This window comes from Rhipicephalus sanguineus, chromosome 2 (genome assembly GCF_013339695.2).
Source record: "Rhipicephalus sanguineus isolate Rsan-2018 chromosome 2, BIME_Rsan_1.4, whole genome shotgun sequence".
In the NCBI taxonomy this organism is placed as follows: domain Eukaryota; kingdom Metazoa; phylum Arthropoda; class Arachnida; order Ixodida; family Ixodidae; genus Rhipicephalus; species Rhipicephalus sanguineus.
In genome coordinates, this window is record NC_051177.1 from 84,987,702 (window position 1) to 85,000,592 (window position 12,891).

At 43.9% G+C, this 12,891-nt stretch overlaps 2 protein-coding genes across 3 annotated transcripts in view; both read right to left on the minus strand.

The window, feature by feature from the left end:
• Nucleotides 1-1,790: 1,790 nt before the first annotated feature.
• On the minus strand, nt 1,791-8,923 carry LOC119383271 (neuronal membrane glycoprotein M6-a). 2 transcript variants are annotated; one of them, XM_037651336.2, is made up of 4 exons: nt 8,476-8,923; nt 6,092-6,260; nt 4,569-4,867; nt 1,791-3,889 (listed from the first exon to the last, which is right to left on the minus strand). In XM_037651336.2, exons 1-4 carry the CDS (start codon nt 8,477-8,479, stop codon nt 3,594-3,596), a joined length of 768 nt encoding a protein of 255 aa, XP_037507264.1. In that variant the 5' UTR covers nt 8,480-8,923; the 3' UTR covers nt 1,791-3,593. The 2 variants fall into 2 exon arrangements, with proteins under 2 accessions (XP_037507264.1, XP_037507263.1); XM_037651335.2 differs by lacking the exon at nt 8,476-8,923 and adding an exon at nt 8,030-8,267.
• Nucleotides 8,924-11,495: 2,572 nt separating this feature from the next.
• The window catches only part of LOC119383269 (putative helicase MOV-10), a 39,626-nt gene continuing 38,230 nt past the window's right edge, over nt 11,496-12,891 (minus strand). Inside the window, exons 18-19 of the mRNA XM_037651331.2 lie at nt 12,553-12,702; nt 11,496-11,649 (exon numbers count right to left, since the gene is read on the minus strand). Coding sequence (XP_037507259.1) covers nt 11,560-11,649; nt 12,553-12,702 — 240 coding nt within the window. The 3' untranslated portion in view covers nt 11,496-11,559. The remainder of the gene's footprint in view (nt 11,650-12,552; nt 12,703-12,891) is intronic.

Here is a 12,891-nt window from a genome sequence, read left to right on the forward strand (position 1 = left end):
AAATAAAACATAAATAACGCAGTTGGCAAAGGATACAAAGATGTATTCATCAACAAAGACATGATAAGAACCAAGCGTACCAGGCATTCAGTGAATTCACTGAGCAAAGCTGAGCCACTGAAGTCTGGTCTTCAGCTCTCATTTAAATGCATGGGATGGCTTCGTGGAGTGCTGGCATGTAACAAAACATCGTGCTCCCTTTTGCTTTCCTTCCTCCATGTGCACAATGCAGTGTTAAATTTATGATGTTTGCGGCATAGCTTGTCTGACTTTGGCCACCAACACCAAGCAAGTCCGAGTACAAACGAGCCTAGCACTGGCCTCAAAAACTCACCAACATTAACGCACGATGGCTAGCATCTGCATATCCGTACAGAACAGCACTACTGGACTCTACTGCACAAACTGAACACAGGCACAAAACTTCAGCTGTACACTAACCACAATCAGATAGAACGATCCAACACTATCACTACAAACCTGCACTTTGCCCTTTGAGCTTTCATCAGCAATACACCAAAGCAATTCAAAACATTCTTCATCACGCTCGGAAGTTCTCCAAGCTGCCACTGGTGGTCCTACCACAAGGGACTATATATTAGTACAATGAGTCACATGTTTTTTCATGCACCGTATCCAATACGGATATAATCGCTTTGTAATAAGCTAGCTGCACGTTGCTCGTAGGTCTGAAAACAATGACTCTGGATATCTTTAACACACAAAACTTATGGTCAATTTCACCTCTCAGAAGCATGTGCTCCATGTTCAAACGGGAGATCATACAGGGCCAAAGTTGTAAGCTTGCACGTTATAGCAATGATTGGACCATTGCCTGGAAATACTGGTGCACAGTGTGAACAGGAACTTCCTCTGGCACACTAGAGCACTGTGTATGTCGCACACTCATTGTCGTGTCGTTAAGATGCCTTGTAGACCTTGGTTTCTTACTGCCAAAGCGAGACCAGCCATCAGAGCTGCTTGAAAGCAGTATGTGTTTGCTGCAGGTGCAAAGCACAAGAACTCACAGATACACTGTTAAGTTATCCACCGACTTGGCAAAACTGTCAATATAGATAAATGCGCATCAGTAAAATGAGGATAGCTGCAATAGAGCAGTGCTTCAAACACATCTGCGATTACTTGAGTACTTTTCAAAAGGTGAAATATTGGTCATATTTCAGTGAAATAGATGCACAATGAATTGGGGTGAAACAACACTAAACGCTCTTTGAAATGGATGTTTTCAGAAAGGCAGTCAGTGTTTACAATAAGAAAGCTAGGTGTAAAAAAAAAAAAATCTGAAACACTATTCTCAGACACCAGAACACCATTTTTTCCCTTCTAATCCAATCTATAAAACTGGGTCACCATTATAAATTAAAACACTGAGGAACATATGAAAGAAATGCCATGATAATATATCCTTGGCGTGAAGATTCAACCATGCATGCGCTGTTGACGTTTTCACAGGAGTAGTGCTGGAATCTTTTTCTGCGAAAACGCCTTCTCTGAGCAAGTCATTCCGACTTGGACACAATGATAGTGGAATGCTGCAGTTTTGTAAACTGCAGCATTCCACTATCATTGTGTCCAAGTAAACTGAATCCAGGCGAGTTGCACACAAGCACTCCATTATCTTCTTGTGCTCTTGTAATTGTAAACAGAATAAATGAGATATATGTGATCAGAATTTCTAGTGAGCTGGTTTCAACAAGTAAATTTTGTACAGCTTACAAAATTGGTGTGGTATATGTCAGCTTTACTTATGGCAAGTCAAGTAACGGGTCTTTGTTTTGTTGTATCATAGTTGAGTCAAAGTTTCAACAGAGCTTCAACTGTTCGTGCTTGAATGTTATCTACTGCCCCTGTGGTAGTACTGAAACTGACACAAGCGTAAACTGAATCAGCTGAGAAGATGCACTAGTATATTGAAAACAATTGTTTGAACCATTTCACAGAAATGCACAAAGCAATATGAAGTAACCCAGGGGAAATCCTGTGGCAAACTGATCTAATGTTATTGAGGTCAAGCGTCCACTTGCTCTGACCAAAAGCTGCAGTGTAGTAAAACAATGTAACTTAATTTTAAAAAATGATAAAATAAAGGCGCACACATATGTTGCCTTCCATACAGGCAAACATTGATAGATGTTCCCGTGATGCATTTTGTATTCAAATAAATGAAACACCAGACTGCTATGACGTAATGTATGTGAAAAACACGAAATACCAGCTTCAACTGTCCAGCAAGCAAAAAAAAGAGAAAAATACTGCCTTGTGAAAACATAACTGGTGACATATCTGATCTCAGTGAGCAGAAAGGATTATAAGCGTTTCACAGTATATCATTGAAATTATTAAATGAAAACTTGAATTCTAATGCCATCTAATGATAATAATGATTTAATAATAAATAAGCAGCAGCCACCATTTAGTTTCCTGCCACCACGATAAACCACTAGAACTGATCGCACTCTTGTTTCAAGCTGCGTGTAGAGTTACACTGCATTGTGGATGCTGCCAGTTATTTTCTTTAGCAAGCATAACTATTAAATGATGCATACACTTTATAAACATTCAAAAGGTAAATATGTTCTTGTTGTGAAGTCTGTGTGTGAGAGAGATGACGCTGGAAAATTCGCCATTCGGTTAGGCTAGTGCCAGTGGGCAACCAAGTCACCACACGTCCACTAGTAATGACCACAATTGCTGGCAGCTTGTCCAGTGATGACGGCAGTGCAGTGCAAATCGTGGTTACGATAGGTCCATAAGGTTTTCCACCATGCTGTTCCATCCGTGACATTATCTAGTTGTACGCTTATAGCACAATGGAAATTTTGTCCCTCACAGGTACATTTTTTGCTTTGTAATCAACAGGAAGGCAATGTGGTTCCACAATAAAGGAGAAGATGAAGGAAAATAGATTACAGGTCAGAGGCAGCACGAATTACTGATATGACTAAGTGACTGTTCCCTGTTCTTTTTTCCGTGCCCCAAGCTTACACTTGCACCTATGATAAACACTGCATTGGTGAGCTCTAGGGTTAATAGCGCTTTTTTTTACATGTTTATGAGCTATGTCATCATACTTAACCTTACTGATACATGAGCAATTTTCTCTCCCTATCATGAAAACAAGACGGCATTTTGAGATGAACGTCAGTATCAAATAAAAATATACATGTTTTTCGACCTTGATAACTTCATAACTGTCATTCTTGTATGTGCCAAAATCTTGTGGCATATCATGAGAGCAGTTTGGGCTTGTAATTACATGTCAGGCCAAAAGCACGAATTTACGACAGAGACAGAGGAGGGAACAGAAGCGCCTGCATTGTCTTGCCTCTTCTCTCTCCCTGTCTGTCGTAGAGTTTCCACAACTTCGAAACTATGTTTGCGAGTACTCCTTCGAAGTGCACCAGAATCCTGGTACACGACTCTGTTGGATTCCCCTTCCACTGGAAAGTGGCCACCAAGACTGGAAAATATACCCACTACCCCCATGTCGAGTGACGGAATGTAACAGCTCTCCTGGAGCTCTCCATTGTGACAGAAGACATCAATATGCGAATCACAGCAAGCAGTAGCACTCAGAAGCGGTCCTTGGATCCCAGCGTGGTCATCTCGGTGTCCTGTAGGTCTTGAAGCAGCTGCAGGTCGAGCAGCTTCTGCTGGTCGCGCAGGTGCGCGTAATTCGCTGCAAGGCACATGAGGTGTTGCACCAGCCCCAGCAGCACCAGCAGTGCAGCTGCAGCTCCGAGCCAGAGCAGCAGGCCAGAGGGCTCCACCCAGTCTTTGCAGAACTCCTTGCGCTGCGCCCCACACAGCAGCAGCAGTGGCTCGCCCGTATGCCGCAGCGGTGTGGTCTCCTGGCTCACCAGGAACTCTGCAAATGGTTACGAGATTGACTGATGGATTGATCGATATGGGTGTAACCGAATTGTGCACATTTTGGGCCATAGAGTTTCTTACAATACTACTTAAAGGAAAATCTGAAACTTTATAAAGGTCAGAGCCGGGATTTTTATTTCAAGAAGGGGTGTTTACATTTATGAATGCGTGCGTGTGCGTGCGTGCATGTTTATAGTACAACATGTACACATACTTTTTTTGAAAAAAGTGTGCACCAGGACGGGACACGAAGAAAGAAGAAGGAACAAACAAGCGCAGACTCACAATTCATTTATTGAAAAAACGTATCACCCTTTCTTCGTGTCCCGTCCTGCTGCGCAGTTTCTTGAGATGATCCCGCACCAACTTGCCAAAATTTTAACGTTAGTTATGTATATATACAATGGGTTTAAAAAAGGTTTAGAGGGGAAGGGGTATCCTACTATGTTTTCAGTTTCAAAAAGTGCTGGCCTTTGATGTCTTGCACAGAATTATTCAGCATCATTTTTCCGTACAACAGCTCTGCCACCAGACACTACTCGTGCATTATCCTGCAGGGGCCACACAACTAGGCTATAATACACGATCCTTACACATCAACCTACTTTTCTTTTTCCTGTCATTATTGTACTGCTATCAGTTTACCCACCGAGAGAACAAATGCAAGTACGCACCAAACTGCCTCAAGTCCAGGCACTGCTGTTCCTGCCTGAGCTGGTTGCACAGGGCCCCGGCAAGAGCACAAAGGAGAGCCGAAATGGCCATGAACAGTGCAAGCACAAGCCACGCCAGCAGAGCCAGGTACGACAGGGCCAGCAGCAGTGCACACGACAGCCGGCCTCCCACACGGGCCCGGTTGCCCAGGCGCTCGCGCGTAGGCCCTGTTGTCAGGCAGCCCACCAACAGCAGGCACAGCTCCAGAAGACCCATCAGCGCTGCTGCCACCAGAGCAGCTGCGCGCAGCTCCGAGGGTCTGCAGTGATAAGCAAGGCAGGTGAGCACACCCCACTAACAACACAAAGCCTGCCACATACCACCAAAACCTGTCGCTGCAAAGACACCTCTAGCATATTAAATGTGGCGGAAATTATGGTGGCCATGTCTTTTTACGGAAGTAGGAGCCAAAAGAGAAGCTGCCTTCGCATTCTGCAAACTTTTGTGGGGGGCTATAAATGGACTACAAGCGGTAAATGGTGCTACGAAATACACTCATGAATACATACTGGTAGTGCATTAGGAGAGAAGTGTACAATGCTCGGTGAAATCAGAAAGACAGAGCAAATGCATCTGTAATAGAAGTACATACTAAACGTGAGTTCCTAGGAGTGACAGGTTCAAATTAATAGATAAGCCAATTTCTCTAGTTTTCTGGACGACAGAGTATGAGAAGTATGGTAATATTCCTGAAAACCAATAAAGGGCAAAGGTCACCCCCACAGATTACTTCGAGAACAGTGGTACCTGGCAATGAGACTCGCTTTTTCCTCGACACAGATGCATAACTATGCATGCATGTGAAAATGATATATGATACGTTTGCTACCCCTTTTCCCAATAACCTTAAAATAAGCGGAGTGCTCCCGACACATTCTTTATAAACCGTGTGATACAATACCAGATGCTATTGTGAACACTATAAGTAGGCACCACTGACCTCCATTAAAAAGGCTGGACGGCGCATCCTCGCTCTGCGAGGCGGGCGCTTGTGAAGCCACCGGAAGGGGCCCTGTTTGTCCCGGAAGCCGGCGTCTTCTGTGCGTCTCAGTCGCGCAATTCAAGTATTCTCGGGTGGCAGCTGTGTTATGATTGTTTTTATTTTTTATTTTTTTCAAACTCTGCGATTACGCCTCCCTTTAGACGCCGACGAACGCTACACAAAAGATGACAGACCCCGTGCCGACACCGTCCGAATACGGCGGAGTGCTGCAACGTACAAAATGCGTAAAAAGTAATGCAGCTTTGAGGTACTTACGCACTAAATATCTTCCCTGACGACTTTTCCGGTCGATTCGTACAGTTTACTGCGCTACAGGCAGGTATTTCTTTAAAAAAAGAAGAGAAAAGCTCTTTTCCGGGACAAAAACGGCGGCTTCCGGTGGCTTCACGCCCGCGTGCTCGATGCGCCATCCAGCTCCTCCTAGTGGAGATCAGTGGTAGGCACCAAGCTGAAAACGTCAAACTGCTCTAACAGACTCACCCGTACGGAGAGCGGCGCTCAAAGACAACCTCCAGCATTCGTATTGTGGAGTCGACTGCGCGTAGGACAGCACCGAGAAAGATGGCCACCCCCGCACAGCACATGACGGTGGCCACCAGGGTGGCAAAGGGCACCCGGGCAAGACAGCGCAGGCATGACCGCCGGCAACCTGCACAGTGAATTTTGAAATGTACTATCATTACTATCACAATTTCAAAAACACAAATTCAAACGAGCACAGAGGGCCACTTGCAATGTCATAAAATGTGAAAATCATTTTTATTGACAAAGTTTGGACACACTAAGTAAGCTACTGCATGTAGATATGAAAATTATGGAAAGAAGTGTAGGCTTAGTATTTGTTTTTTTAGGATTAAAGTATGCATATGCTAAAGTTGCAAGCATGACCACCATTTGTGGGTACTCTTGAGTTCCCTTAAGTACGCAAAAATCCTGACAATTCATGCTCCAACAGTGAGTCAGCCTTTATCATCAAGATTTCTTTCCCTTTGTGGAAGAGGAAAAACATTTTGTTCCATCCCTTTATCACAGTCATGTTATGTACTGCATTACTTACCTTTTTTTGCTGAAAATTGCTTCTAAGAAAGAGAACAATTTCTTCTTTTTAAGGCAAGTACATATTACAAAAAAATTTAAATCTCCAACCACAATGTAGCTGCTTTTTTTTTAGTATGCCATGGTTGAACGATAATTTCGTTACTCTTTTGTCACATTTGCAATGCAAATGAGCAAGATTTTAGTTCCACTCTTCTTTATAATGCACCTATTAATACAAAGTGCACATTAACACTCCTCCTACTTTAGTGAATGAATACATAGTATAGTGCAAGCATACCAAGTTCCGGAGAGAGTTGAATGTAGTGCACTGCGGTGTCTTCGTTCTTGCCATTGAATACTTATGCTCAGCTAAGACATTTAGCAGCTGTATTGGCTGGGATCACAGCTCTACCAAAGCAGATTTAATCATTTGCCTCGAGTGCTGGTTATTTTTTCTATGATGCTGTTGTTTTCAATAATTGTGGTACCACTAAGCTATGCACCTAATGTGACATAACTACTTTTTATAAATGCCAAAGGAGACTTTTAATGCACGTTACTTAGCTTAACGCTTTAGCGTTACCTTTGCTTTTCAAGGAAGAGATGCGTTTTCCAGCTGTTGTTTAAAGTGGTCTTTATCAATGTGGCATTTATTTTGATGCAAGATTTCCAGACATAACGAAGGGCTAGTGGAGAGAATACGAAATTTGTAATGAATGCAACCCCTTTATTTGTTTCATCAATTTATGAATGCGCTGCACATTCCTACACCAGAATAAAAGCATTACCTGCGTTTGCTTTCTCTTTACATGGTAAATAAAGCGAGGTGTTCAAAGGGGTCTTTAGACCACACACGTGCCTGCGGTCATTTTTCATTTCAAAAGCCCACTGGATACGGTTGAAAAGTGGTGTGAACGAAGCCAAGCAAATGAAAGAATACATCGGCAAGGTTCTTAGCGCATGTACCGACGCTTTTTTCCGAGTAAAATCAACCGCACGCAGGATCGCCAACCGTGCGGTTTCATCTTTCATCTTTGCAGCTATCTGCTATGCGCGTAGTACGAATCATATTTGGAGGATGACGTAAACGCGAATTGCAACCCGACAGGGAAACACAACGGCATTGGACGAATGGGCCAACTATCCGAAGCGCCATCAATGCTGGCCGCCAATGACCTTTCGCGGTTAAAGTTCAAACCCGTTAAGCAGGCACCAGTGAGTCTCGTCAACAAACACGGTAATCATTTCAAATGATCAGTAACTTTTCGATCGCCAACTGCCTCCACAAAAGTCCTTCACACAGCGGCCACTTGAATCAAGCAGAGAAAGGGTCCTGTTCGGGGCGCGTAGGCCTACACGGTGTCAACAAAACAAGCTCACCGATCGCCGTACAGGAGCAACACTTCTTGTCCCTCGATATGCTCGAGTACGAGTAACTCTTTCTGCTGTATGTCATCGTCGATTCACGTTTACGTCACGGTGAGGTAACACCCGCGGGCATGCGAATAAACTTCAGAGCATGCACCACCACCACGGCACGCGCTTGGTTTCACAGGCCACTAGGCACGCGACCTCCTCACCACGCAAGCCCATGCGTCCACGTACACGCCCCAATGCGCGCCCCACAGAGATCCCCCCTGCCCCCCGGGACACAGGCGCGCATGACGTAGCGGATGCGGGCGCGTTGCAGCTGACTAGCAGCCGTTAAATCGGTGCATTCCGTCGCAGCTCGAAAGTAGACATGCGTTGCACAAGCAAGTTCTCATAACAGCTATTTTAGCCGCAGCAACGAGGTGTAAACACAGCGCGTTATGCACCAAGCTTACCCATTCCGAACCAGCGCTGCTTCCCACTCACAGATACGGCTCTACCTGGACGGCGTCGACACAAAGCATCACGCGTTATCTCTGATCACTTGGACTTCAACAGTTTATTTTCCTCCTTATCAGTACAGCCTCGGCAACGCCAAGGAGGGGCAACCTATATGGCATCCGCGCTCAAGTCCACGGACGAACCACCACAAAACAGCGAAACCTTGACTCTCTGGAACGCGGCCTGTAAATCCGGCGAGCAGGCTTGTATACAGCAGCAGGCGTCATAGGAACTGTTTCATATCACAGACACTTTGCAACAAGGTTCCGAAGTTATTCGGCGAAGCACAGATGGGACGGCCCGAAACACCTGTTTAGGACGTTGCCACAAACACACCCCAGCGGCCTGGCGGAAAACAAACAAAACAATGCGGAAAAACAGACGACGGAAATGGGTCGCCTGCGCATTACCGTCGCCAGAGGGACGTCGGTCGCCCTCGTCTGCAACACACGATGGCATGCTGCGGGCGCGCGCTAGCCGCAAGCTTTTGTTTGCTGCTGAAGTGCGCCCTTAGAGCCGTAACTGGGATCCCCCAGGATTTGTGCTTGGGCACACAAGAGCACACCGCAGCACAGCTGCCGTTCGCACTTCGCAGTTGATACACGCACCATACAAGCAAATAAGCTGGACACAGTTTGTAGTACAAAAGTGCCAACATTGATTATAACAGTAATCTGTGCTTACCGTGCTTATTTAAAACCATTGTACTATATATACTCCATGTGCGCAATTCTTCAAGTTTTGAAAGTATCAAGCAGCAACAAAATGCCCAATACTTCGTTCCCAGTTAAGTGCATATCATTACCATTTAAGTGTCCATAATTTAGCTGTGGCTGTATCAAATGGACCTTGTGGCTAGTGAAACTACCAGAGCTTTTCATTTTTCCTATTTACAGTGAATTTAGCCAAGACACCCAGAGAGAAAGAAAAATATGTAGTTCAGCGAGCCATTTCTGGCAAACAAATCCATACTCAAACAATTTAATTTTATTTGCATTTCATTTAATAGCTAGCAGCACTATGCTACTGTCTTGTCTTTATTAATCACTTCTGGTCTTCCAACTACTACTTCAGGCACTTACTTGCATGACTGTCCTGCACACTTAAGAGACAAAGTGTCGCAATAAAATCGGGAAAGAAATGCAATATACATTGTGTATGAAAACAATCACAAGAATGTTTTTTGTCCAACATCAGCTGTCGTGGTGGTGCTTGCCTAATGTAAATTGCTGGTTGGCGACCATTCTTATACCAAAGTAAAAAACATTACACACTCATACAAACTGCCATGGGGACATGTGAAATCAGTCTTGCACTGTGCGAAGTCTTGCAACTAGGAGCTCAGACTTGGAAACAACTTTTATTGCTCACTGATCTTGAAGGTATATTGCAGAAAGATATATGTACATGCATGACTCAACATGCAGTGTTGAATGTCGATTGATATAATGGTGCAGAAAACCACAGCACATATGCTTGCAACACAATTGCCACTTCTATATTAGGAGTTTGACACACATCACAGCTTTAGGCTTGTGCGAATATCAAATGACAAGCCCCCTCCCCCCATCATAAAAAAGATTGGCAGACAGAAAAGTTCCATTATTGATATTTTCGGCAAAATATGCAAGTTCAACATTCCGTACAACTCTAGCAGCACAGAAAGTTTGTCTGCAGACTTTTTCTCACAGCTGTTCTTCAGCGTATACTTTATTTAGTGGTAATTGAGCCTTACAGTCGCAGTGCAGTGAAGTGCAGCCCTCACTCCGAGACACAAGCAATTTAAGCCGTGTTGCACCAAGCTTTTTACCTATGTACAAACCTGTTCCATTCTTCAAACGCACAAAATTTCTCGATAGGCCCATTCACCGCTTTTGCGTGCATTGCCTCCGCCTTGATCAATGAGTAGCGAACATCACGTGATAGTCTGCTGTTCTCTACTGCACCTACCTTGACAGTGTTGCTTAACTGCGCGTTTTTTTCAAAGTTCGGGTTTAGTGCCACGTTGATGCACATCTATATGCAGCAGCTTGTACATGCTTCAGTAATACGAAAAACCATCCCACCAGAAAAAGTGAGAGTATGGGTTACATTCCAGCTGATTGGTACTACATACATTCATGGTAACCATTCTTATCCAATAGTGCACAAAGATGTAATCTGAAAAATCTAGCCAGACACAGTGTCCAGAATGCAACTATATCCAGTTATTCATGGTAAAACATGGCGAGTTTTACAACTTTCTCAATCGAATTTATTCAAATCTGGGTACGGGTAACGCGTAATTCTCCATGAGATATGGCTTTATGGCAGTGCGAGTTGCAAATCAAGCTTAAAAATATGAAAATGGGTGTAATTGGTGACAGATCCAAAAGGTTCAGATAGTGTTTTAAATTGTGTGGCGCTGGCTCTGTTTTCTCCCAGCTGCGATTCGTCTGCAGTGCTGCTGCAGAAAGCTTATGGCTGTGGGCATTTAACACGCTGTTCATAGTGCTAACTAGGCTAGCACACTGGAGTACAAAGCTATGAGATTTAGAAATATGGCGGCTTAGTGGTTATGGTGCTTGGCTGCTGACCCGAAAAATGCAGCGGTCACGTTTCGATGGAGGCGAAATGCTAGAGGCACCTGTACTGTGCGATGCCAGTGAATGTTAAAGAACCCCAGGTGGTTGAAATTATCCGAAGCTTTCCACTACAGCTTCTACTTATAACACGCGTTGCTTAAGGATGTTAAACCCCATAATCCAACCAAGCCAACAATAATCGACCTAATATCATTCATGACATTCAATCAAATATCACAATATTCAATCAAATATGCCTTAGTGGCTTTTCAACATCCCCCTACAATCATCAGTCTGCAATGAAAAGCTGAAATTAGCAATATTAAACATACTATACACACAATCAAATAACACACAATCAGTATTGACTTGCATATAGAAAGGAACATTATGAAACAGGAAAAGATGGGAACAACATTTAAAATAACAAAGATCATAATATCACAGCAATGCATGTAAATGTCCTGAGGCACTTCAACACGATGGTACCATCGCCTCGGCAGCCAGGCCATAACAAGTCTTGTGTGTTGAGCAGTAGTCCATTAGGGACTTCCAATTTGCATCCTGGAAAAGAAAGAAGAGATCACATTTTAAAACGCACACTTCAACGTTTGGCCTTTTGGAAGGCAAGAATATGTCATACAATGCCATGAAAGAACGAAATAATGCATGAGAATGAATCGAGGGCTAATTATATTTCTTAGGCACAACCTAATGAAGCCAACGGACAATGAAGCACAGGAACAGGCTCATAGCCAGGGGCGTAGCCCCCCCATCCTTCATCCGAAAAAAATTCCCAGCTACGGGCCTGCCCAGGAAAGTATTATAGGCGACAAGATTTGTGGTCTTAACTGTAGCGTAGTAATCACATAAATGTGAAAAAATCAAATTGGGTTAAAAAAGTTGCTCTGTGCATGCGTAACGAAAGCTCTTGCAAATGGCAGCACAGCTGTTTGGAAGATGTACATATCAAGCATTGATCTATTCTGTGATGACTCCATTACAAAAGAGACAGAGGAGAGGTCAGCTGAGGAAACAACGTACAGGCATTGTGCGAGCTAGTGCTACATACATAACGAAAGAAGTTTAAAGGGAACACAAAAGATACCCAATTTTATGCTTCGTGCATGCATTTATGAAGGTTTGTTTCCAGATTTCCTACGCCGATTTACAGGTTTTACACCAATATAAATGCACGTCCCTTCAAAAATATCAGTCGTAAAAGCCTGTTTGTATTGTTTCCGGCACTCATGATGCAAGGATCATACAGGCAATTCCCGTGTACAGCAATTCCATTGCTGCCAGTATTGTCTCTCACAGCGCTTAAGCATGTACACACATACCACACACGCGCACTGGCAATTCCACCATTTCCATAGTCACTAAAGCAGGAAACCTTACATTATGGCACAACAGCATGCTGCTCAAGCCAATTTCGAAAGGTGCCACTCTGCAGGGCCACCCTACCAGTGTGAGGATGTCAGGGTTGCCCACAACCACAAGCATGGCACTGGCTCGGCTGATGGCCACGTTGAAGCGCCTGGCACAGAAGATGAAGTCCAGGTTTTGGCTGCTGCTACCATTTGCTGATGGAGCCAGAGCCTCACTCCCTCGGACCTGATGAAGGAAGGAAAAAAAAAAGGTTTGTGCAGAAGCTATCAGTGACAATGGTCAATGTAACAGAAGAGATGAATGCTTCTAGAAAAGTAATTGCTTTGATATAAGAACCATGTGCTTGAAGACATATTTATTATGTCAAGGATATCTTGGTAGCATTCGTCATTTTGATTCACCATGCTGTAGAGA

What these genes read in the sequence shown, in the direction of transcription:
- LOC119383271 (XM_037651335.2), bottom strand. Translation starts at nt 8,105, where the DNA reads ATGACATACAGCAGAAAGAGTTACTCGTACTCGAGCATATCGAGGGAC. An exon ending in TTGCTCCTGTACGGCGATCG is followed by an intron (nt 6,261 to 8,029) that starts GTGAGCTTGTTT and finishes TTCACTGTGCAG; the next exon opens with GTTGCCGGCGGTCATGCCTG. An exon ending in GAGCGCCGCTCTCCGTACGG is followed by an intron (nt 4,868 to 6,091) that starts GTGAGTCTGTTA and finishes TTATCACTGCAG; the next exon opens with ACCCTCGGAGCTGCGCGCAG.